General features: G+C 50.9%; 3 protein-coding genes across 3 annotated transcripts; 1 reads left to right on the top strand and 2 right to left on the bottom strand.

Annotated features, from left to right (window-relative positions):
- On the top strand, positions 1–12,835 carry Naaladl1 (N-acetylated alpha-linked acidic dipeptidase like 1). The gene is made up of 18 exons (XM_052191750.1): positions 1–200; positions 288–460; positions 543–664; positions 1,001–1,123; positions 5,048–5,331; positions 5,413–5,517; positions 6,237–6,322; positions 6,454–6,573; positions 9,515–9,600; positions 9,706–9,769; positions 9,860–9,927; positions 10,080–10,171; positions 10,261–10,351; positions 11,661–11,742; positions 11,825–11,998; positions 12,074–12,161; positions 12,248–12,340; positions 12,562–12,835. The coding sequence occupies exons 1-18, from the start codon at positions 1–3 to the stop codon at positions 12,746–12,748; spliced, it is 2,238 nt and encodes a 745-aa protein (XP_052047710.1). The 3' UTR covers positions 12,749–12,835.
- Positions 12,836–13,006: 171 nt separating this feature from the next.
- Positions 13,007–16,065, bottom strand: Sac3d1 (SAC3 domain containing 1). The gene is made up of 2 exons (XM_052191751.1): positions 14,827–16,065; positions 13,007–13,602 (listed from the first exon to the last, which is right to left on the bottom strand). The coding sequence occupies exons 1-2, from the start codon at positions 15,617–15,619 to the stop codon at positions 13,106–13,108; spliced, it is 1,290 nt and encodes a 429-aa protein (XP_052047711.1). The 5' UTR covers positions 15,620–16,065; the 3' UTR covers positions 13,007–13,105.
- Positions 16,066–16,152: 87 nt separating this feature from the next.
- On the bottom strand, positions 16,153–24,313 carry Snx15 (sorting nexin 15). The gene is made up of 8 exons (XM_052191755.1): positions 24,076–24,313; positions 20,280–20,315; positions 19,956–20,076; positions 18,757–18,872; positions 18,516–18,663; positions 18,131–18,274; positions 17,374–17,631; positions 16,153–16,685 (listed from the first exon to the last, which is right to left on the bottom strand). Exons 1-8 carry the CDS (start codon positions 24,172–24,174, stop codon positions 16,594–16,596), a joined length of 1,014 nt encoding a protein of 337 aa, XP_052047715.1. The 5' UTR covers positions 24,175–24,313; the 3' UTR covers positions 16,153–16,593.
- Between the last annotated feature and the right edge of the window lie 246 nt (positions 24,314–24,559).

The raw sequence follows: 24,559 nt of genomic DNA, 5'->3' as shown, positions 1-24,559 counted from the left end.
ATGCACTGGGCGAAAATACTAGGGGTGGCTGTCGGGGCCGCCGCCCTCTTGGGACTGGGGATCATCCTGGGGCACTTTGCTATCCCCAAAGCAACTGACCCTCCAACCTCCAGTACTTCAGACTCCCAGGACCTGGACCTGGCGATCCTTGACTCCGTAATGGGACAACTAGATGCCAGTAGGATCCGAGAGGACCTTCGGTGAGAAGCAGTAAGTCTGCTCAAACAAATCCCCATTAGCCAGAGGCTTCCCCTGATACACTCTGCTCTTCCTTGCCCACCCTGCAGAGAACTCTCCAAGGAACCACACGTGGCCACCAGCCCTCGGGATGAGGCCCTGGTGCAGCTGCTGCTGGGGCGCTGGAAGGATTCGGCGACTGGGCTGGACTCAGCCAAGACCTATGAGTATACGGTCCTGCTCTCCTTCCCCAACACAGAGCAGCCTAACAGCGTGGAAGTCGGTGAGGTCAAGTCCAGGAATGCTGGGGTGGTGAGAGCGAGAGCCGCAGCTGGGAGCAGTGCTGACTCTGCCTTCTCACTCAGTGGACCCCAATGGGACGGTCTTCCACTCCTTCCAACCCTTTGAGAAGAATCTGACCGGGGAGCAGGCGGTGCCCGGTGTGTTGCAACCTTATGCTGCCTATGCTCCCCCTGGGACTCCAAAGGTGAGCTGGGACACTCCCCCCCCCCCCCACTGTGATATTCTAGCTCTCCTTGGTTTCTCTCTTCCTCACTCTGAATCAGAGGCATCTGAGAAGTTCAAGTGGAGCCTCAAACCCCCGCCACTGATCTTGACCACTAGGTTGTCATTGCTATCCTCCATCAGTCATAGTGGTCCCTGTCCAAAGCCTTGTAGGGGACACTAGACAGAGAAGAGTAACCGTCTTTAAGGTGCATACAGCAGTGGGCAAGGTCGGGAGACAGAGCCAAAATTCTTGTTGCTGCTACTCCATCTTTGTACCCCTTTGCACCTGGCTCCAGCTCTCTGTTTTCCATATCAGGGCCTCCTCGTCTACGCCAACCGAGGCTCAGAAGAGGACTTCAAGCATTTAGAAGCTCAGGGCATCAACCTTGAAGGCACCATCGCCCTGACTCGCTACGGGAGCGTGGGACGTGGGGCCAAGGTGAGCAGCATTGACCACGCAGGGGTGTGTGTGAAGGGCCAGCAGTGGACAAGAAAACAGGAAGAAGAGGACAGAGAGGAAGCGGCTGGCTGGGAGTGCAAAGAGGCTGAGAGTTAGTGTCACCTGAACACCTGCTATTACAAGGGTCAACAGGACAGGCAAGACCTGAAGAGAAGCACTTAAGTTCTAGATTGTTTCCTGCCCCTCCCCCTTTTCATTCTTTCTTTTAAGAGAGGGTCACTCTCTATAGTCCTGGCTGTCCTGGACTCCGGAGGAGACCTCTACCCCTCTGCCCCTCTGCCCCTCTGCCCCTCTGCCCCTCTGCCTCTCTGCCTCTCTGCCTCTCTGCCTCTCTGCCTCTCTGCCTCTCTGCCCCTCTGCCCCTCTGCCCCTCTGCCCCTCTGCCCCTCTGCCCCTCTGCCCCTCTGCCCCTCTGCCCCTCTGCCCCTCTGCCCCTCTGCCCCTCTGCCCCTCTGCCCCTCTGCCCCTCTGCCCCCAGAGCACTGGGATGAAAGGCGTGCACCACCATGATTGGAGGTTTTTGTTTGTTTGTTTGTCCTTTGTTTTTGTTTGTTTGCTTTTGTTTTTTTTTCCAAGACAGGGTTTCTCTATGTAGCCCTGGCTGTCCTGGAACTTACTCTGTAGACCACGCTGGCCTTGGACAGAAATCTGCCTGCCTCTGCCTCCTGAGTGCTGGGTGTCTCCCGCCACTGGTGAAATTTTAAAAACATTTTAAGAGTTCTTCTTAAACCTTTTTAAAAAATACCTATTTATTCATTTTATTTTATTTATTTGTTTATCTAACTGAGGGGAAGACTATTCCTTGTGTGTGGAAACAGAAGACAACTTCCAGTAGTCAGTTTTGTGTCCTAGGGTCAAGTGTCAGGCTTGGTGGCAATCACAGTTTACCTGCTAGGCCATCTCACCAGCCCAGGAATCAAATCTCCCAAGTTGTGTTTTATTCAGAGACTTTTTGATCTGTGAAAGCAGCAGACTGACACCAGTTAAAACCTGGCATTTCAGCCTGACAGTGGTGGCACACACCTTTGATCCCAGCACTCAGTGGGCAGAGACAGGCAGATCTCTGTGAGTTCTAGGACAACCTGGGCTACACAGAGAAAAACCAAATCAAACCAAACCAAACCAACTGTCACTTCCTCCACAGCCAGGAGATTCTATAGTGAGAAGGCAGAGACACCAAGGCAGGGGGTTACTCTGGAGCTCAGGGGGCCAAGACCCTCTGCTAAGGGGGCAGCCACGCTTCTGAGACTTGCAATGTTTGTCTCTCCTCTCTTCTTACCCTGTGCTCCTTCCTTGGGTGCTGAGCTCAGGCCCTGAGTCTCTTTGGTGTCTCCTGATACCAACTCTGGGGTACTCTGGGGCCTGGGACGGGGTTAATTGAGACAAACAGACCACTAATAGCATGTCCTATAGGCCCCCTCTGCCATACAGAGGGTCCTGGGGCTCAGTGGATGGCAGCCAGCCTAGATGAATTGGGAAGCTCCAAACATAGGCGGAAGTAGGCAGCCTCTGATCCCCGAGGGGGTAGGCAGAGGTGGAAAGAGCCCTGAGTTCCAGGCCAAGCTGGGTCTATGTTGTGTTTTTCAGGTCAGGGGAAAAAAAACCCTGGTTCAGTGCCACACAGCTTCACACCTTTAACCCCAGCAAAGACAGGAGGATCTGTGTGACTTTGAGACTAGCCTGATCTATATCTGTGTGACTTTGAGACTAGCCTGATCTATATCTGTGTGACTCTGAGACTAGCCTGGTCTACATCTGTGTGACTCTGAGACTAGCCTGGTCTACATCTGTGTGACTCTGAGACTGGCCTGGTCTACATCTGTGTGACTCTGAGACTAGCCTGGTCTTCATCTGTGTGACTCTGAGACTGGCCTGGTCTACATCTGTGTGACTCTGAGACTAGCCTGGTCTTCATCTGTGTGACTCTGAGACTAGCCTGGTCTACATCTGTGTGACTTTGAGGCTAGCCTGGTCTACATCTGTGTGACTTTGAGACTAGCCTGGTCTACATCAAGAGGTCTGAGCCAGCTACATAAAAAAAGCAAAAGCAACAATCCAAACAAACAAGAAATGAGGTAGAAGGTGACTGTGGAAGACACAGCCACTGAGCTTTGGCCTCCTATACATGAGCACAGACACTTGTATACACATACACAGAAGAACACACACACACACATTCACAGAACACACATACACACACACACACACATACACACACACACACATGGGAGAGGAAGAGGGAGAGAGAGATGTGGGGGTGTAGTGGTAACTTAGGCTAGTGCTCTGGTGCCCACCAACTAAGGTGATCTCCTGCTTCATCCTCTTGAGTGCTAGGATTCCAGTTGTGAGCTCCCATGCCTGGTGTTTCTGTCAGCATGTTAAAGTCTACATTGCCTTCAGAACACTGGCGGTGTGCACCATCGTGATGCTTGTGTGCAGAACCTTGGCATTGTTTTTCTTAAAAGATTTATTTATTTATTATATGTGAGTGCACTGTAGCTGTCTTCAGACACTCCAGAAGAGGGCCTCAGATTTCATTACGGATGGGATGGTTGTGAGCCACAGTGTGGTTGCTGGGATTTGAACTCAGGACCTGTGGAAGAGTAGTCAGTGCTCTTAGCCACAGAGCTATCTCTCCAGCCCTGCCCACTTCTTTATTTTTTGAATGTTAAAAGACTTAGACATTTGTTTTGTGTGCGTATGTATGTCTGTCTATGTGTCTGTCTGTGCATGTTTATGTTGTGTGGGTGCCTTTAGTAGCTAGAGGAGAGTATCTGGTCCCTTTGAGATAAAGTTACAAGTTACAACATTCATCTTTTTTTGTTTTGTTTTGTTTTTTGAGACAGGGTTTCTCTGTGTAGCCCTGGCTGTCCTGGAACTCACTCTGTAGACCAGGCTGGCCTCGAACTCAGAAATCTGCCTGCCTCTGACTCCCAAGTGCTGGGATTAAAGGCGTGCGCCACCACTGCCTGGCTGGTAACATTCATCTTTTTTATTGTTGGTGGGGTTTTGTTGTTGTTTGTTTGTTTGTTGAGTCAAGGTCTCTCTCTATAGCCCTGACTGTCTTGGAACTTTCTATATAGACCAGGCTCTCCCCTAATTCACAGAGGTCCACCTGCCTTTGCCCTCTGAGTACCAGGGTACAGGTATGCAAAACTGTATCAGCAGTATGTATTGTTTTGTATTTGACTTACTTCACCTAGCTTAACATTTTAAGGTTTCTTGCAATTGTTTGAGGACTTTACTCCTTCTCAAGGCAGACTAGCCTTCCATTGTTGGACTGGGATGTGCTCAATTGGTAGAATAGTTTCTTGGCATGTACAAGGCCCTCCCTAAATTCTATTTCCAGCAGCCCATAAAGCTGGGTGTTCTAGCACATGCCTGAAATCTCAGCACTGGGGAGGCAGAGGGAGGAGGATCAGAAGTTCAAGATCATCCTTGGATACTTAGAGAGTCTGTGGCCAGCTGGGTTACATGAAACCCTGTCTCCAAATATATGTACCACCTCTTATTTATTCATTCATACACTGACAGACATTGGGCTGTTCTCAATTTTCATGTTAACACTAATGCTGCTATGAAGGGTATACATCAGTTTTTGTTTTGGCCTGACTCTCCCTCTGCAGTCCTGGCTAGCCTCAACTGCACAACAGTCCTTCTGCTTCTGCTTCCTGCTTGTTGGGATTACAGGCTTTAGCCACCACAAATGACTTACATCTCACTCTTTTATACACCACAGGATTCCTAGTGGCCCAAGCAGTTCTACCATAAATGTTTTGGGCCAACATTATCTTGCTCATGGGAAGACAGCAATTCTGATTTCCATGTAGAGAAGAGAGGAGGAGGAGGCATAGGGCATGTCCCCATCCGTCACTTACACATAGCTTGCTCTGCCTTCTGCAGGCCATCAATGCTGCCAAACACGGAGTTGTCGGAGTACTGGTGTACACGGACCCTGGTGACATCAATGATGGGAAGAGCTTGCCTAATGAAACCTTCCCCAACTCCTGGGGGCTGCCTCCTTCTGGTGTGGAGCGAGGCTCCTACTTTGAGTATTTTGGGGACCCTCTGACTCCTTACCTTCCAGCTCACCCCTCTTCTTTCCGCCTGGAGCCTCACAACATCTCAGGATTTCCCCCAATTCCCGCCCAGCCTATTGGCTTTGAGGATGCAAAAGATCTGCTCTGGTGAGCCTGTGCCCAGTCTGTCCTGACCCTAGATACCTACAGATGCCAAACTTAGCCTCACAGACACCCTCTCCTCCCTAGTAACCTCACTGGACCCTCGGCCCCTGACTCCTGGCAGGGCGCACTGGGCTGTGAATACAAGCTGGGACCGGGCTTCGAGCCGAACGGAAGCTTCCCAGTTGGCAGGTGAGGCCGGGCGTCTGTCTTCCCTCCCTTCCTCCAATTCCCTTCATCCCTTGATACCCCTCTTACCCAACATTCTCCTCCCCCTCCGAGGCCCTTTCCAAAGTGGCTTAGCCCACTGAAAGGCAGTGGCCCACCAGACCCCGTGGGTCTCCCTGCCCCTCACACTCAGACTTCCCAATTCAGCCACATGCTGGGCAATGCTCCTGGCCACTGTCAGCTTCCACATCTGAGCAGCCCTGCCTGGCCACCAGGTGTCCCCTCTTCCCAAGCTAAGGAGGCTTCCAACCCACAGAAGAGAAATGAGATTCTTTTGTTTGTTTTTTTTTTTAATTCTTTTTTTAAAGATTTATTTACTTTTATAAATAAGTATTATTTATGTATTATTTTTATTTATATATGTATCATTTATTTATTTATTATAAGTGTTATAAATAAGTACACTGCCTTCAGACACATCAGAAAATGGCATCAGATCTCTTTACAGATGGTTGTAAGCCACCATGTGGTTGTGGGATTTGAACCCAGGACTCTGGAAGAGCAGTCAGTGCTCTTACTCACTGAGCCACCTCTCCAGCCCAGAGAGCAGCTTTGCTTAGTGCCTTTCTTGGTCCAGCTGGGCAAGCGATTGATGGTGTCACCTTCCCTCTCTTGCTCTCATTTCTTCTGAATCTGATAAGCGGACAGGTCTAATCGAATCCTTCATGCCCCCCCACCCCCAGCGAGGTGAAAGTGAGTGTCCACAACAGACTGGAGCTGAGAACCTCCTCCAACGTCCTGGGCATCATCCAGGGGGCGGTGGAGCCTGGTGAGCCTGCTTGGACCAAGTCCCGCCATTCCTCGAGTCTCTCTGGGTCCCGCCCTGGTTACAGCCCCCCCTTGGCCTGCCTGCCCTCTGCTATCCCCTCTTTGCCCCTCTGACTCTGGTCCTCCCTTCAGATCGATACGTGATCTACGGAAATCACCGGGACAGCTGGGTCCATGGCGCGGTGGACCCCAGCAGCGGTACTGCTGTCCTCCTGGAGATCTCTCGAGTCCTGGGGACCTTGCTAAAGAAGGGTGAGGCCATGCTCTCTTCTGGTACTCCCCTAGAAGCTCCTTCAGCTCTGGGCTTCACTTGAACCAGGCATGAGCCCTGGAGGCATTAGTACCTGGGTGCCAGCCCCTGGCCTTGGGAGCCGCAGGATTCAATAACAGATTATTAATATATGCAGTCATCTCCAGGAGCCTCCTGTGTGTTCTGGGGAAGTCGGGCCCCACAGGCTGTGAACATGATCCGTCCAGGCTTTGTCCATGGGGTGCCTTGCTTTTTAAGCCACATCTATCCATTCTGGTGACGTTCCAGCACTGGAGACCCTCAAGGGAAGGAGTGCTGGGCCCTCAGAGCAAGAGATCATAGGGAGGGGGAAGCTGAGCGTCCAGGGGCAGTGGAGGTAACAAGGGGAGAGAGCAGGAAGGAGGGTAAGGGCTTCTGTCTCTGGGCTGCAAGAGACACTTGTGAGATGACCTGGAGGGCTGTTAGCAATGATGAAAGGTCAAACAGATGTGGCTAACACCAGCAGAGGAGGGCAAGTGGTCAGCTGGAGGACTGCGGCCAGCCAATCTAGCCTACTTGGGTGAGTTTCAGGCCATGGAGCCCTCATCTCAACAAACAAACAAACAAACAAACAAACAAACAAACAAACAAACAAGGGGTTACTTGGACATAGCCAATCTTTTTCTTATGCATTTATTATAACTTAATCTCTCAAGTATAGGCAGAATCTAAATAATGGATTTTCTATGTTGATCGTCAAGAATTACTAATAAATAGGATGGAGCAGGGGCCTTCTAGAAATGAGAAAGAAAAATGGCGAAACCCCTAACCTATGCACTGTACACACAAGTGCACTGGCACACACACTGAACCTTGGCGATCTAACCCAGGACACACTTTGTGTTCCCCTGTCCCTTTGACTCTACAGCGCCTTAGCTGCTCTTTATCTTTCAAGATGCCGACATTTGTTGCATCTCCCTCAGTCTGGGTTGGCCTGATTGCCATCGGGCCATCCATTGTTGGCAAGAGAAAGTGTGGGGACTTGTAGCTGCAAACGTAATCATGTTATACTTAAAGCTTTTTTCTTCAGCCAGAAGATGAGTGCAAGCTCGGGCCTCATGAGGCTGTGGCAAGATCAGGGCAAACAGTTCAAGGCCAGCCTGGTCTACAGAGTGAGTTTCAGAGCAGCCAGGGCCACAGAGTGAGACTCTTAATGAGCCAATACATCAGTGAATAAATAGGGTTTGGGGTTGCAGGCCAGTAGGTAAAGCGTGGGTAAGGTCGTAGGCCTAGCATATAGGAGGCCTGGGTTTCATCTCAGAACTTGGCAGTGGCAGCAAGAGAATCAAAGCTCAAGGTCATCGCAGCTACACAGTGAACGTGAAGCCAGGCTCTGAGGCAAAAGATGAGCTCCTGAATGGTAGGTCGCATGTCTGCAATCTCAACACTGAGGAGGCTGAGGCAGGAGGATGATGAGGTTAAGACCATTCTGTGTTACTCAGATAGTTCTGGGCCAACCTCAACTATATAGCATGACCCTGCTTTAGAAAACAACAAAGTGGGCTGGAGAGATGACTCAGTGGTTAAGAGCACTGACTGCTTTTCCAGAGGTCCTGAGTTCAGTTCCCAGCAACCACATGGGGTGGCTCACAACCATCTGTAATGAGATCTGATGCCCTCTTCTGGAGTGTCTGAAGACAGTTACAGTGTACTTACATATAATAAATAAATAAATCTTTAAAAAAAGAAAGAAAGAAAGAAAGAAAGAAAGAGAGAGAGAGAGAGAGAGAGAGAGAGAAAGAAAGAAAGAAAGAAAGAAAGAAAGAAAGAAAGAAAGAAAGAAAGAAAGAAAGAAAGAAAGAAAGAAAACAAAGTGAGGCTGGAGAGATGGCTCAGCAGTTAAGAGCACTGAGTTCAACTCCCAGCAACCACATGGTAGCTTAGAACCATCTATAATGGGATCCAACAGCCTCTTCTGGTATGTCTGAAGAGAGCAACAGTGTACTGTATTCAATCAATCAATCAATCAATCAATCAATCAATCAATCAATCAATATTTTTAAAAAGATAAAATAACAAAGAACCAAACAACAATAGATCAGATCATCCAGCTGTAGGTCAACAAAACAGGGAGCATGGAGTTGAGGGAGCACGGAGCTGACGAAGGGGCAAGCATCAGAATCTCAGGGGTGTGGCTGGGGACTGTGGGCTGTAGCCTGAAGATGGAAGGCAGGCTGCTGGATGCTGTAGGAGGCAGGGCGGGGCCCTGGGTAAATCATATGCCTCTGGAACCTATGATGTCTGGGTTTGAAACTGGCTGTGCCTGCCTACTGGCTATGACCTTGGGTGGGGCATTTAACTTCTCCGAGCCTACGTTTCTTCAACTGTGAAGTGGAAGGACACTTTTCTTTCCTTCATTTTTATTTTATGTGTACGGGTACTTTGCTTTTATGATTGCCTGTGTACCGTGTGCATGCAGTACTGTTGGAGGCCAGAAGAGAGTTGCATCTCCTGGAACTGGAGGTTGGAAGCCTCCAGAAGCAGCCAGAGCTCTTAAAGGTGGAGTGTCTCTCCAGGTTCCCCCTCCCTCCACGCACACGAAGATGCTGTTGTAAGGGTTGATTAGGGATAAAACTATTTGGCAACTACCAATGTACCATCAACAAATGTTTCCTGGGATGCTTAGAGACTGAGGATAGAGGATCAACTTTCCTCAAAGCCAGTCTACCATGAACCAGAGAGGAGGTAGGGCATTCAGGTCAAAGGAGACCCGCTGACTCAAGAATTCCCAGGGTGCCGTGTGTTGAAGGTGGGAGGGCTGTCTCCAGGAAGGCTGGCAGAAGGGTGCCAGGTGGTGTGGTCGGACCATCTTTCTAGCTCCTCCCTCCCTTCCATGTTCCCAGCCCACTCCCCAAGTCTCTCTGGGTCAGAGGACCCTGCCCTCCTCATGGCTTCTCTCTCCAGGCTCTTGGCGACCCCGGAGAACCATCATCTTGGCCAGCTGGGGAGCAGAGGAGTTCGGGCTCATAGGCTCGACAGAGTTCACGGAGGTGAGCAGGGCCCCACGAAGGACGGAGACAGGAGTCGGGAGTCCTTGGATGGAGTGGCAGTGGACTGACATCACTTCCCTTCCCTCCCACCCTTCCTTGACACAGGAGTTCCTCAACAAGCTGCAGGAGCGCACGGTGGCCTACATCAACGTGGACATCTCTGTGTTCTGTATGGGAGGCTCGGGCAGCTGGGCGTGGGCTGGGAAAGAAAGGGGCTGGGTCTAAACAAGCCTCCCTGCTTCCTTCCTTCCTTCCACAGCCAATGCTACCCTCCGGGCACAGGGGACACCCCCTGTACAAAGTGTGATCTTCTCTGCCACCAAAGAGGTGCAAGGGGGTGGGGGTGGGGACTATAGTATAGGGTGGGCAGGACTGGAGCCCTCAGATCACAGTTGATCTGGAGAGTGGGGTCTGCTGGAGACCCATCTGGTTGTTGAGGCTGGATTTCCTGAGCCATCAGATGTTCCTCTCTGTACCAGATCAGTGCACCAGGCTCCAGTGGTCTCAGTATCTATGACAACTGGATCCGATATACTAACCGCACTAGTCCAGTATACGGACTGGTTCCCAGGTGAGCCCACAAACCAGACAGAGAGGGGGGCCCACAGGCCCAGCATGTCCACCTGGCACCCTCCAGAGCCTGTCTTCTTCCCTCCTCAGAATGGGCACTCTGGGTGCGGGCAGCGACTATGCCTCATTTGTCCACTTCCTGGGCATCACTTCTATGGACCTTGCCTATACCTATGACCAGGTGAGTAGTCTTCCACGCCACTCCCAGTCCGGATGGGATCTGGTTCGTTCACTAAGCATCTGTCAAGTGAGTCTTAGTTTTGTTTCCCTTTGCTGTGAGAAAATACCTCGATAAAAGCAACTTTGAGGAGGATAGATTTATTTTAGCACAAGTCCAGGTCCTAGTCCATTATAGCAGGGAGTCACAGTGGCGGGAGCCCCAGAGAATTGAGTGCATTACACTCACAGTTAAGAGCAGAAAGTCATGAGTAGATGCTTGGTCAGTCAGTTTCTTCATCCCTGACCCAGGAATGGCGCTGCCCACCATGTGACAGAAGTATCAGCTCAGGACCCCCAGCCCAAGTTTCCAGCACAAAGGAGATATATTTGCTCCAGAGGGACAGAGGTCAGGGAACAAGAGACAAAGATGGGAGATAGAGGATGAGGGAGAAGAGGGAGGGTATTTATTCTGGAGGACAAACGCTAGTCTCTGCATAGAGAGGAAACAGACATGGCTCGTAGGCAAATTGTGGTTTATAAATGTAAAAGGGGAATCCTTCTGTTAGGATGAGGTGTTGAATTTTAATTGGGCATGTTAAATAGGTAAGCCAAAGGGGGCTTTTGAATGGTTTAGGAATGTAATCTTAACAGTTTTTAGCAAGGCAGAGGGAACTGGGGAGAAGGGCAAGACCTGCTCTAGCTGGCCAGAGGCCCCTGTGTCCTCCCACCTCAAGAAAAGTAATCAAGATAGACTCCCACAGATGTGCCCATAGGCCATCCGGATTTAGACACTTCCTGAGACTCCATCCCGGATGTTTCCAGATTTATCTGACAACTAGTTATCAGCACTGGGCAAGACTGGCTTAGCCAGGCTCCCAGCATGTTTTCTCCTCATCAACCACTTGCACTGGAAGTATGTTTTGAAGCTGCCCCACCTTACTCATCCTACAGTGTGGTCATGTCATGTCACGCCTTACTGAGGACAAGGAAGGCTGTCAATCAGCTCTAATCAAGAGATGTTAGGGAAGGATTCACATGTTGTGGGGACTGAGGTGACTACAGTGCATCCAGCCTGTACCTCTTGTGGGGATGCTCTAAATTCCTTTTCCCCTGGCTCTGCTGCCCTTGGGTGGTGAAGCTGGAATTCTTATATTTGACTCCAAAGCCCCAGGCTTCTCCTCCTATTTGGGTGATACCAGGCAGGTTAGCCTCTGACCCTCAGTCCCTCCTCTGGAAGTGGTAATTCTGAAGCTCACACAGCTCACATTGTGGCTCACTGTAGTACCCAGATTTCCCACCCCAAGCCTACTGCCTCTTCCTTATTCCTCTAGAGCAAGACCTCAGCCAGGATCTACCCGACCTACCACACAGCATTTGACACGTTTGATTATGTGGAGAAGTTTCTGGACCCTGGTGAGGAGAGGACAGGGGCATTCTGAGGCTGACAGAAGGATGGGCCGGAGGATGCAGCCCTGGCCTTGTGTCCCCTCCATAGGTTTCAGCAGCCACCAAGCCGTGGCCCGGACCGCCGGGAGCGTGCTTCTCCGGCTCAGTGACAGCCTCTTCCTGCCCCTCAATGTCAGTGACTATAGTGAGACACTACAGAGTTTCCTGCAGGCTGCTCAAGACGACCTTGGTACCCTGCTAGAGAAGCAGAACATCAGCCTGGGTATGCACACCCCAACATGGAGTCTCGGGGAGCCCTGTGTCCCCAGGTAGGCTAAGCCAGGTGTTCCCCACTTAGGGCCCTTGGTGACTGCAGTGGAGAAGTTTAAGACCGCAGCTGCAGCCTTGGTCCAGCACATCTTGACACTGCAGAAGAGCAGCCCCGAGTGAGTATCGGCAGTGGGCAGGTGTCGGGGAGGGGCACTAGGCATGCGTGGAGCCTGGCTCGCAGGGTGACACACGTGCTTTCCAGTCCTCTGCAGGTTCGGATGGTCAACGACCAGCTAATGCTCTTGGAACGTGCATTCCTGAACCCGAGGGCTTTCCCAGAGGAGCGGTACTATAGGTGAGCCTGGGGGGTGGGACAATGGCCTCCCACCCAGAGCCCCCCTGCGTCACACTGCACAGTCCACTCCACTGGTGGCGGGGGAGTGAGGCCCATCCTGCACTGCTGGAAGCCCTTGCTTTCAGAGACCAGACGGGAGGGTTATGCCTGCGTATGCCTGTGTGTGGACAACCTGAGCTCAGGTAGCCTCTCACTGACCCTCAGCTCACTTTTCTCCCCAGCCACGTGCTCTGGGCACCCAACACAGCCTCTGTTGCCACATTCCCAGGTCTGGCCAATGCTTGTGCCAGGGCCCAGGAAATCGGCTCCGGATCTGAAGCTTGGGCTGAGGTACAGCGGCAGCTTAGCATTGTAGTAATGGCCCTGGAGGGTGCAGCAGCCACCCTGGCACCCGTGACTGACCTCTGACCCCAGCCCTGTCCCCTGGGCTGTTTCTCTGGGGTATGTCCTGGTCTTTTCTGAGGCCAGGAGTAGGTACAACCAGCAAACACGCTCAGGCTTTTAAAGTGGCAGCTGGGGCCCCTGCAGTTAAGGACACCTGCTCGTGGCAGTGGGTGAAACTAGAGCCAAAGTAGTGTAGAGGCTAGCCCATTGCTCAGCCTTGTTTCTTCCTCCCCTGCTCTCGCCCCTCTTAACCCTCAAATAAATGAAGTCTAAAAGTTCCTATTATCGTTTGGAAATCATAATGAGTTCCTTTTATTGTTTGGAACCTTGAAGAAGAACCCTAGGTGCTCTACTCTAGGCCTTGTGGGAGATGAGGCCCTCTCAAGCTGGAGACCCAGGTCTGGGAACGTCCTTGTCTTCCTCCGCCATGACCACTTCCTCCAGGGTGTGTCCCCGCAGCTTGCTTCCCACTAATATGTGGCAGGTACCAGAGGGTGGGAGTCCTTCCTCAGAGTATTGACCCCTCAGGAATACAACTCTGCCTTTATCCAAGGTCAGTCCGTGGGCCTGGCACAGGTCCTGTGCTTCCTGGAGTCCGTCCAGGGCCAGAAAGTGTACTATGAAGTCCAAAGGCAAAGTCTGTCCTTTCGGAGTGCTCAGGGCACGGGCCAGGCGGGCCAGGGCTTTGCGGCGGGCATGCCCAATGTGTTCCTGCACTGCGCAGCTCTGTAGGTAGGGCAAGGTGCGAAGCAGGCGAAACAGTCGGGCATAGTTGTCTTCCCGGAAGGCAGCATCAACAGCCAGGGCAGTCTGAAGGGGTGGGCAGGCACGCAGGGCGGCCGGCAGCTGTAGAACCTCCTGCAGGGCCTCCACAGAACCTATGAAGCCAAGACGCAGAAAGAAACAGGATGCCTGATGATTTCTGGACCAGGTAGACCTCCTGTCCCACCCCCTCCAGGCCATAGCTATTTATATCTACCACTAGCCCAGGGCAAGCTCATCTCCAAAGCTTGGCCCCGCCTACCTGCCTGCTCCAGTCAAGTTCTCTCAGAGAGGCCACCCCACTTACTCTCTCCTCCTCTAAGAAAGATCCAACCATCAGATCCTTCTCTGGTCTTTTTGAGGTGCCACAAGACCAGACCTCCTTCAGTCTAAATCTTTACATGGCAGAAGTGGCCAGAGTTCTACATTTACACAGGGACAAAGGCCAGAATAACGTAAAGGCTTGCCTGAGGCTGTCCTGGGGCACAGGCTACTATGCTAGACCCAAACCTAAGCTTTCTTCTGACTTGGGGTTCCCACTGCTGGCCAGCGGCTGCTGGCTTCCCTACACTTAACCTCTATCTTCTGGAAAGCTCTTTGAGGAAGACTTTGCCCTAGTTTCCTTTCCAGGAAATCTTGGTCACTGGAACCTTGGGCCACTTTTGTAAATTAGTGAAGAATCACTGTGTGCATGTATGACCCAAATATACTGTATCCACATATAAAATCACCAAAGAATCTGCCTGCCTCTGCCTCCAATGTGTTCTAACACAAGGTGTCTGTCACCACGCCCACTCGACTTTCCTGTAATTAAACAAACCACCCACGGAAGGGAATCTTTTAGCAACTCCTGTCAGATATATTTATAGGCCAGCCCACGGAGTAGGGTTTTTTTTTTTTTTTTTTTTTTTTTTTTTGAGACAGAGTTTCTCTGTATAGCCCTGGCTGTCCTGGAACTCACTCTGGAGACCAGGCTGTCTTCGAACTCAGAAACCCGCCTGCCTCTTCCTCCCAAAGTGCTGGGATTAAAGGAGTGCATCACCACCGCTTGCCACGGAGTAGATCTTAAAAATTTGTAAAGCGCTTTCTAAATCAACTCGCTCAGTACTATCCTACCTCCTTCCACCTCTACTATGTTGAAAACAACCCCAATCTGAGAATGACAGGCCTGATGTCCCAATTCGGGATTCTTACCAACTGACTTTTCCCAAGAGAAGCTATTGCTGAGCGATGGAAGTTATCGTACTCCCAAAGTACAGTTCGCCGTTGCTGCTAGAACTGCTTCTCCCCCACCCCAAGCTCCTCAGGTCCCGGCATTTGTTCTCTGGGATCCGACTCACCCAAGTTGTAGAGCAGAAACAGGCCCTGAAAGGCAGCCTGGCGGGGGTGCGGGGCTTTGCTCCGGGCGTAGCAGCGCCGTAGCGAACCGAAGCCTTCCTGAACCTGAGTCTGAAGCAGCACCGGGTCCACGGCTCCGCGTGTCTCTTCTGGCCGCACCCGAGCCACCACAGCCAGCAGCGTGGCCAGCGCAGCCTCCAGCACCGCTGCCGCGTCCGCGTCGCCCACGCCCTGCAGCGACAGATCCAGTCGCACTGCGCGCAGGCGATCGGCCACGAAGCTCGCCACCTCCGCGCACGACACGTCGGCGCGGTCAGCCACCTCACCGGCCAGATAGCGCACGGTGGCCAGGAGCACTGGGGGCGGCCGCAGCAGGCTTGGCGGGGGCCGGGGTTTGCCCGCTGCCGGCCGGCTGTACTCCTTCACTGTGCGCCTCGGGTCGGCTCGGGGAGCGTTTCCACCGCCGCCTGGCTCCACCTCCAGTCGGTGCAGGCGGCGCTCGCGTTCGCGTCGGGCGCGCTCGGCGGCCGGGCACATGTCTGGGCACAGGCCCATGGGCAGTTCGCAGCCGGACATGGCAGGGCTGTGAGTAGAGGACGCACACTCAGCATCGCTGGGCCAGCGGAAGCGTGGCACTGCATCCTGCCGTGGGCTCGGGGAACAGGCTTGGGCCCCAGTCAGGCTGGCCCACCCCGACTCACGCGACTTTCTCGGTTTGCCGCTCCCGCGGCCTTTAGAAACGCCTCCCATAATCCACCGCGTCTGGCTTCGGTTTTGCCCCTTAAATCGTCCCATGATGCACCGGTTTGTAGTCCAGGGATGAGGCCACACTTCCCCAGGTCTGGTTGTTGGTTTAGCTTTTTGTTCTTGCGTATGTGTCCATCATTTCTTTAACTTACTAAACTAGTGCTGCGTGTCTGTCATTCTTCATTGTTTCCCTATGCGTTTTGTTCTAGACAAGATCTCACTATGTAGCTCTGGATGGTCTGGAAGTCACTATATAGACCAGGCTGACTTTGAACTCAATAGAGATCCGCCTGTCTCAGCTCCCCAGTTCCTGGGATTAAAGGCGGGGCCCACACATTCATAGGTATTGTTAGCATTGTCTAAGCTCCACCTCACAGTTAACTGGCAACAACCAGGTATGCTCCGCCCCACACTTACCTGGCAACAACCAGGTAAGCCTGACTCACTATAAAAGGTGCTGCTTGCTCCCCCTCTCTTTGATTTCTTATAAACACAACAGGTATGATTTGCTAGACACAGCTTATTCAACTGTTGGTACAATGTAAACTTAACCACAGCCTATACTAAGCAAATGGACCTGGTTGTGATCAGACACACGTTTTATTCACACGTATTTAAGTTTCAAGAAAATTTCACTAGTCAAAGAATCCTTTATCTTCCAACCATAGAAAGAAAGAGAGAGAGAGAGAAAGAAGAGAGAGAAAGAAAGATTCTCGAGAGCCTTACAAAAAAAGGCAGTGGGCCATGTCTTGCTACAGACCCTGGCTCTAGACGGGTGAACTGACAGATTAGTGGCCTAGATGCCACTCACGTAAAACAGATAGGCAGGACCAGAAGTTCAAGTCTGATTCCAAGGAGGCAGGCAGGTCAGAGCTGAGAAGTCTTAGCTTTTCTCATACTTGATCCAGTTAATACAGATATGGACCCTGTGATTATAAGAGCAGGAAACAAGGCCAGGTCCCAAGGAGAGAGGAGAGGAGGCTGGCAGTGCTGGAGGCGACATCCCAGGAAGGGCCCACCTCTCAGGGCAAGTGCGCATGAAGCGTCTCTGCCCGTTTCAGGTACTCAGCTGCCTTCTTCTTCACACCTTCCCGGCGGGCAGGGGATGGGTCACCTGTAGAAAGCAGATGGCCCAATTGCATTCAGAACCCCTGATCGCAATGTGTCTTTTACCCCTCCCCGGGTCCTCATGTGTCTTTGCCTCATTTTATGAGGCTATTAAAAAAATTTAAAGCCGGGCAGTGGTGGCACATGCCTGTAATCCCAGCACTCTGGGAGGCCGAGGCAGGCGGATTTCTGAGTTCTAGGCCAACCTGGTCTACAGAGTGAGTTCCAGGACAGCCAGAGAAACCCTGTCTTGAAAAAAACAAATCCAAAAAAAACAAAAACAAAAAAATTAAGGGAAAATTCTGCCCAAGGTCACTGAGAGTTGGCCTGTGAGAAACAGAGGCTCATGGTCCCTCGTCCTTTCTTTAGAATATGTCTGTGTGTGAGGGGGCGTGTGAGGGCCAGCCGACAACCTTAGGTGTGGGTCTCCCCTCATCGTGCCTGAGATGAGGTCTCTTTGTTCCTCTGCAGTCAGGCTCGCCCGCCTTCCAGTTTCTGGGGCGTATCCTGACCCTGCCTCCCATCTTGTCACAGGGACACTTGGTTTCCTGACTCTGCTGTGGCACACTGTTTGGTGTGGGCTCTGGACATTCTGGTCCAGATCTTTCTGCTTTCACTACGCACATTTTCCCGACTGTGCCACCTACCCTGGTCCTTCGCTTTCTACTCTCCCTCCTCCTTACTGCCCTACCCACCTGAGACACCCTGAAGCAGGATGTGCACCCCATCTTGGTAGCCTTGGAGAGCCGCAGCGTAGGCACCGGCCTTTTCGTTGTGCAGGGCTTGAGTGATGAGTTCTGTGGCCTGGCTGAGGTAGGCTGGGGCAGCTTCTCCATCCTCAGCTCCTCCCTCCTTCGGCCCTCCTGGCTCCCAGGGTTCCTGGTCAGGCCTTTTGGACTGTACCTCTATGGCTGCCAGCTCCCCTGTGTGGGTAGGGCTGGGGCCTGTACTTTCTGTAACGCAACAGGGAGGAGTCAGGGCCTGTTGCCTACCCCAGGTGTCACCAGGACACCAAATTGTCCCTGTTGGCTGGACAACCCAGAGTTCACTTGAGTAGAGGAAGCAGCTGGGATCTGTTTCCTGGGTTTGGCTCAGGAGGTTTTGTAAAGCTCGGCTGGTTGTTATTGTCGTGTGAGTGTGGGTAAGAGTGTGCCTTGGCTGGAGGTCAGGGTCTGGGTTTGTTTTCTTTAATCATCTCCGGTGGAATCTGGGGATGGAACCAGGTTGCCAGGCTCACGGGCAGGGCTTTCACCCTCTGAGCCATCTTGCTGGCCCATGACTTGGGCAGCGGCAGCAGGTCCGTGAGAATAGGACCCTGCGGTGAGGTGCTACCCAGAGTGTGCTAGAGAGGAGGACTCAGCTCCATCCTCCATGGCTCCTGACAGAGCTTTTCAGTGCCATGTGGTCTCCCTTTATGCCCCTTAGCTCCGCTACCCCATACCTGTTCCTTACCCTCTTTGGAGTAAGGGTCGAAAAGGGCAAGTTCAGCCTCAGAGAGGGGACCTCGAGCTGGGGAGCTGGACGTATCCTCAGTGCTGTCACAGCTGAAGAGAAGGTCCAAGGCCTCCTGGGCAGGGCTGGATGGGAGGGGATCCACTGAGGAGAGAGCAGAGGGCCACTGATGCCAGCGCTCGCTGTTTCTCCGCGTTCAAAAGTGCATCTCCATCTTGATTAACCCTGGCAGCAGCCATGGGTATTGACAGGCCACTAATAGGTTGCCAAACCCTATCTGATAGTTGAGTAAACTGAAGCTCAGAAGGGAAAATGGCCTTCTGAGCTTCCCCCACCTCCCGAAGGCTCTTGAGGAGGACTCATTCCTTCCCTGACCCCAAAATACCTGGCACTTCCAACTCCTCCTGGCCCCTCCTTTCCGCAGGCAGTGGCTGGAGTAGCCGGGCCTCATCAGGAGGTGGTGTGGGGATGAGAGGGGGTGGCAGGATTCGCAGGTCCCTGGACACCTCAGAAGGCCGTGTCACCTCCCCGCCCTGCAGGAGACAAAGTCCAGCAGGGAGAGGGTCAGGAATGTAGCAGGGAGGGAGGGAAACTGTACAGGGGGCGGGGAGAGTGGACAGACTTACCCGGAAGAACTCCTTGAGCTGGGGGCTGTTGTTGAGTGCAGGGATGGGAACTGTGAACCGCAGCAAGTCCTCTGCACCCTTGCGCCGTTCCTCGATCACAGAGGCTTCGAACCGACCTGCAGACCCCAGGACAGGAGGGCAGCAGTGTCACGGAGCGTCTGCACGCGCTCTCTCTCTCTGCGGTCCTTCTGTCTCTATCTCTCAGTCTCTCGTCTCTGTCTGCCTCATTATGTAACTAGTTGGTTTTTGAACTTGCTATGAAGACCTCAGACTCACGGAGATGCACCTGCCTCTGCCTTCCATGTGCTGGGATTAAAGGACTGGGATAGCATGCTGACAAGAAAGGCCATTTGAGGCTTGGATGTGATCAGGAGGCAGGGAAAGTTCAGAGAAGGAGGTGACTTGCTCAAGGTCACAGAGCAAGAGCTGTTTCACTGCTGGACAAGGTGGAGCACACACCTCGAAGCCCATACTTGGGAAGCTAAGGTAGGAGGATAGTTCAAAGTTCAAGGCTAGTCTGGACTACATTTGAGGTTTTGTCTCAAGAAAATGGTAAAAACAAAAACCAAACCAAACCAACAGCAAATGCAAAGCTACCTGTACTATAGTCTAGCTGCACCTTAGCTGTGCTGGGGCCCCAGCCTGACCCCTCCCTACTCTCCATGATGGTCTCACTGGCTGAGGTGACCTGCCAACACACGACTCTGGGAACTCCTGTAATTAATGGATTAACAGACTGCTGGGTTCTCTGCTGCAAGAACTAGCTTGGTTTTCTCACTCATGTCCTCCTTGACTCTCTCCCCACCACCTTGGGGCTCTGCCAGCAACAGAGCCATCCCCAGATGTGGCCTCTGAACTTTGGATCAGAGCCCTATGTCAAAATAAGCATCTTTCCTATAGTAACCAATGCATCCTCTGTGTTATTGCAACAGAGAACAGACTAAGGCTCAGACAAAGGCCTTCCGCCTTGAGGGGCCTTATCTTGCTGGAACTGTTCAAAGCCCAGCATACAATAAGGGGGAGGTTGCTCTGTGTCTCAGTTTCCCCATATTTCAATGAGACCATCTCAGAAGGCCCATCCAGTTTTCCAAAGATGTCTGTTCAGGGTACAGGATCACACTCACAGTCCCCATCAGACAGGTTCCCCTTTGCCTAAACCTACCTGCACACTGGGGCAGAGATTCTGATTCAATACTCACCAAACACCTGGGCACGGGGGAAAGCCGGAAATTCCTCTAGGCGACGGAAGAGGTTGCGGTGAGTATAGGCTAAGTCTCCATGGAGCTTGCGGAAGTCACTGTATCGCTTCCAGACTACTACCTATGAGGCAGGTGAGAACTGACCTGGACCAGCGCGGGTGGAAATGGCCTCCAGTCCTCAGTATATCCTAGGGTCTGAGAAGGGCTGCACACCCTCTCCAGCACGGGCCAGGGAAGAAGGCAGGCCTTTGGCATTACCAGCTAGTCCCTTACTGATGCTGAATATGTATATGGGACCAGCCCCCCCTTTCCCAGGAGTCTTACCTCTTTGATATCCTCTGGGTCCTTCTTTGAGATGAACTAAGAAAGGAAAGGCAGGAGCCAGGTGAGACTAGACCCCGACAAGCAGCCCTGCCCCTCAAAAGCTTCCCTCAGAACCAAGTGCTGGAATAAATGGGCCCTGGACTTCAGGCTTTGAGCAAGTTTTCCTTTGGATTTCTGCACAGGGTTTCATGTAGCTCAGGGTGGCCTCAAACTGTAGCAGAGGATGGTTGTGTACTCCAAAACCTCCTCTCTGCCTCCAAAGTGCTGGGACTACAGCATGCACTACTAAATTAAGCTATTTTATTATTTATCGTTGGAACTAAGGATTGATCTCAGGACTTCTTGAGATCTGGGCTAGCATTCTCTCTTTGAGTTACATCCTCAGCTCCTTGAGAAAAAATTCTGTTGTTCACCTGTATCTTCAATTGGTAAAAGTGAGGATACTGAATATCTGTCTAGATAGCCCTATACTCAACTTTATTATTATTATTATTAACCTTTTAAAAGTTTTTATTTAGCTGGGCAGTGGTGGCGCACGCCTTTAATCCCAGCACTTGGGAGGCAGAGGCAGGTGGATTTCTGAGTTTGAGGCCAGCCTGGTCTACAGAGTGAGTTCCAGGACAGCCAGGGCTACACAGAAAAACCCTGTCTTGAAAAAAAAAGTTTTTATTTGTATATTTTTCTTTAAAAATCTGGGAGTGCTGTCTGCATGTACACTTACGTGCCAGATGTTTTGTGAACTGAGTCACCAAGTGGTTCCTGGGAACTGAACTCAGGGCCTCTGGAAAAGCAGCTAGTGTTCTTAACCGTTGAGTCACCTCTCCAGCCAACTTTATTATTTTTTTATTTTATTTTATTTTATTTTTTTGAGGGGCAGCAGGCTTCCCTCTGCAGCCCTGGCAGGCCTAGAACTTGCTTTGATGGTTAGGTTGTTTTCTCAGTCACAGAGCCCTGGCTGCTTCTGCCTCCTAAGTGGTTGGGAGTAAACACATGTGCCACCTACCAGGCTTGGCTCTCAACTTTTATCCCAATTCCTTCCTAGGGCCAAGTCCTGGTATTCAGAAAGAAAAAACAAAAAACAAAAAACTGCTTCTCAAGAAATGAGAGTCTAGGGGCCCGGCGTGGTGGCACACACCTCTAATCCCAGCACTTGGGAGGCAGAGGCAGGCGGATTTCTGAGTTTGAGGCCAGTGTGGTCTACAGAGTGGACAGCCAGGGCTACACAGAGAAACCCTGTCTCTTAAAAAAAAAAAAAAAAAAAAAAAAAAAAAAAAAAAAAAAAAAAAAAGCTAAAGGTGGGGACTGGAGAGGTGGAGAGGTGGCTCAGTAGTTAAGAGGGTGTCCTGGTCTTCCAAAAACTACAGTTCTGTGCCCAGAACAGCACCCACATTGTGTGGCTCACAATCTTTTGTAAGTCCAGCTCCAGGGGATCAGATCTGATGCACCTTCCTCTGACCTCCACAGGCATCGCTGCGATACAGTCACACAGACAAACATCAGTAAGGAAGGAGGAGGCCGGAGAGATGATTCGGAGGTAAAAGTATTCACTGCTGTAGCTGAGGGCCTGGGTTTGGTTCCTGCCACTCAGATGGAAGATAGAAATCATTTCTAAGTCCAATTCCAAAAGATTCAAAACCTCTTCTGACCTTTGAGCTCACCAGACTTGTATTTGGTGCATATTACGGGCAAAACATTCATACATATAAAATAAAAGCAAATAAGTCTGGAGCTGGATCAATAGCTCAGAGGTTAAGAGCATTGGCTGCTTTCTAGACGACAGAAGTCTTATAACCAGCACCAACATGTGGGCACACGATGGCCTGTAATTCCAATCTATAGGGATCTACCACCCTCTTCTGGCTTTCTTGGGTATTGCATGGATAGTGCACAGATACACATGCAGAAAAAACACCCATACATGATACATGATCTTTTTATTGCTGCTGCTGTTGTTGTTGTTTTAATAACCATGTTTTAAATTTTTAAGTAAATAAGCCAGATGGGGAGGCACACACTTTTAATCCCTGGGGAGGCTGCATTGGGGAGACAGAGGCAGATGGGTCTCTGTGAGTTCGAGCCTGGTCTATAGCACAATTTCCAGGACAACCAGGGCTATACAGAAAAAGGAAAAAGGCCAAGCAGTGGTGGTGCACACCTGTAATCCCAGCACTTGGGAGGGAGAGGCAGGCAGATTTCTGAGTTCGAGGCCAGCCTGGTCTACAGAGTGAGTTCCAGGACAGCCAGGGCTACACAGAGAAACCCTGTCTCAAGAAAAACAAAAAACAAAAAACAAAAAGAAAAAAGGAAAAAATTAAATGAATAAGTATAAATAAATCTATAAAATAAAATGATCATGCTGCTGTAGGGCACTCGAGTGGGGGGGGGCGGGGGGGGGGGAGAGAGAGAGAGAGAGAGAGAGAGAGAGAGAGGCATTTCTCTAGTACTGAATGAAAAAAGAAAAAAAATTGCATGTGTAAGGCATGTGACTAGGTCTCAAAAGCTAACAGGAAGACATAAGAAAGGGTTCTGAATGCTTTTTCATCCTTTCTACCCTCTGGCCATCTTCCTAGAGACAATTATTATATTTGTGTGTGTGTGGTTTTTTTTGTTTGTTTGTTTTTTGTTTTTTTAATGGGAAAAAGTAAGCTACTGGGCATAAGCACACCCTTGAAGTATCTAAAGTTCTGACTTAGATTGCTTTGGGAGTGACATTTATGTATTTGCTTCCTTTTAACAGTTGACAAGTGCGCTAATCAAACAGTTACCCAGCTGAAAAAAAAATTAAGTACAAGAAAATGTATAGTCAGTCTTCAGGTAGCAACTGGGTTTCTCCCACTGGAGGCCTCCATAGCTACAGGCCCTTGGGTAAAATTCTAAAAGCATTCTTTCATGATGATGTTTCTACAAGCTCATTTTAAGTTTTATTGTTATAAATACCCATTTCAGCCGGGTGGTGGTGGCGCACGCCTGTAATCCCAGCACTCCGGGAGGCAGAGGCAGGCGGATTTCTGAGTTCGAGGCCATCCTGGTCTATAGAGTGAGTTCCAAGACAGCCAGGGCTATACAGAGAAACCCTGTCTCGAAAAAACCAAATCAAAAAAAAAAAAATTTCAGCTTATTGACTTCCTTATCTGTAAAGACCAGTCTTTTTTAATTGAGTGAATTTTTGAAACCACACAAATATTATATATATGTATATATATAAACATGTATATAATATATAAAATAAAATTATATATACATATAAACACATATACACACATATATGCATATATATATATATAATTTTTAAGAGCTCTTTTTATAGTCGCGCATGGTGGTGCACTCATTTAATCCCAGCACTTGGGATGCAGGTGGGTCTCGGTGACTTGTGGGTCAGTCTAGTTTACATAGTGACATTGCAACAGCCAGGGCTGTCTCAAAAAATGAAAAGATAAATAAATAAAAGGGGATTTTACGTATCAATCAGGGAAAATTACCAAAAGTTACTCTAAGCGATTAAAGAAGGAATATTTGGGTTGAGAAATTCGCAGACCGCATCCAAACATCACCACCAACGGGGCTGGGGTACCGGGCAGGCTGCAGAGCGGTGCTGGCTCCACAGACTTTAAAACTGACCCTTAGCCCCGCCCCAGCCGGTGAGGCACGGTAAGTCGGCTGCTTCAGACTCCTCTTAAAGGGGAAATCCATTTGTGTAGGCCAAACCGCGACCTTCCTGACGCTCTTTGCCTTTAAGGTACAACAAGGGTCCCGAGCTGCTTAAAAGGGTAATGTTCCCCGCTGGGTCCCACCTCACCTGAGCGGTTACTTTGTACTCGGTGTAACCCTTGGGGTGGGTCCGAGGGTCCGAGACTGTGTAGTGTCGCAGGAAGTCATCCTTCGCCTGGCGCGACATGACAGCGGTGCTGGCCGCCGTCTCCTCCTCCTGCACGTCGCCCCCGCTCGGCGTGGTGAGCCTCCTGCCACCGCCAGGATCCGGCCTGCGCCCTTCTTCAGGCCCAGGGACCTAGTCGCAAGTGACACAGCCGTTCTTGGCTTGGGGGTGTGGCTAAGGGAGTGTCTGACAAGTTCTAGGTCATTGGTAAAGCGGAGTTCTAGGTAGAGACTAAGGATTGGTTGTTTGGGAGAGGATTTACTAGCTGGCATCGCGGCCTGTGATTGAGCCCACCTCACCCTAACGTAAACCCTCCTTACAGACCTCCGAAACTTCTCCTTATTTCTTTTCTTTACACTCCTCCAGCCTCTTATTTATGAATTGTTTTGAACTACGATCTCTCTGC

Source organism: Apodemus sylvaticus, chromosome 1 (assembly GCF_947179515.1).
Source record: "Apodemus sylvaticus chromosome 1, mApoSyl1.1, whole genome shotgun sequence".
NCBI classification, from domain to species: Eukaryota; Metazoa; Chordata; class Mammalia; order Rodentia; family Muridae; genus Apodemus; species Apodemus sylvaticus.
Note: the sequence above shows the minus strand (reverse complement) of the source record. Positions and strands in the feature narration are given on the sequence as shown.

What these genes read in the sequence shown, in the direction of transcription:
- Naaladl1 (XM_052191750.1), top strand. Translation starts at nt 1, where the DNA reads ATGCACTGGGCGAAAATACTAGGGGTGGCTGTCGGGGCCGCCGCCCTC. An exon ending in TCTTCTCTGCCACCAAAGAG is followed by an intron (nt 9,928 to 10,079) that starts GTGCAAGGGGGT and finishes TCTCTGTACCAG; the next exon opens with ATCAGTGCACCAGGCTCCAG. An exon ending in TTGCCTATACCTATGACCAG is followed by an intron (nt 10,352 to 11,660) that starts GTGAGTAGTCTT and finishes TTATTCCTCTAG; the next exon opens with AGCAAGACCTCAGCCAGGAT.
- Sac3d1 (XM_052191751.1), bottom strand. Translation starts at nt 15,619, where the DNA reads ATGGGACGATTTAAGGGGCAAAACCGAAGCCAGACGCGGTGGATTATG. An exon ending in GTTTCTGCTCTACAACTTGG is followed by an intron (nt 13,603 to 14,826) that starts GTGAGTCGGATC and finishes TTGGCTTCATAG; the next exon opens with GTTCTGTGGAGGCCCTGCAG.
- Snx15 (XM_052191755.1), bottom strand. Translation starts at nt 24,174, where the DNA reads ATGTCGCGCCAGGCGAAGGATGACTTCCTGCGACACTACACAGTCTCG. An exon ending in AGTACAAAGTAACCGCTCAG is followed by an intron (nt 20,316 to 24,075) that starts GTGAGGTGGGAC and finishes TTCCTTTCTTAG; the next exon opens with TTCATCTCAAAGAAGGACCC. An exon ending in CGACCCTTACTCCAAAGAGG is followed by an intron (nt 17,632 to 18,130) that starts GTAAGGAACAGG and finishes GTTGCGTTACAG; the next exon opens with AAAGTACAGGCCCCAGCCCT.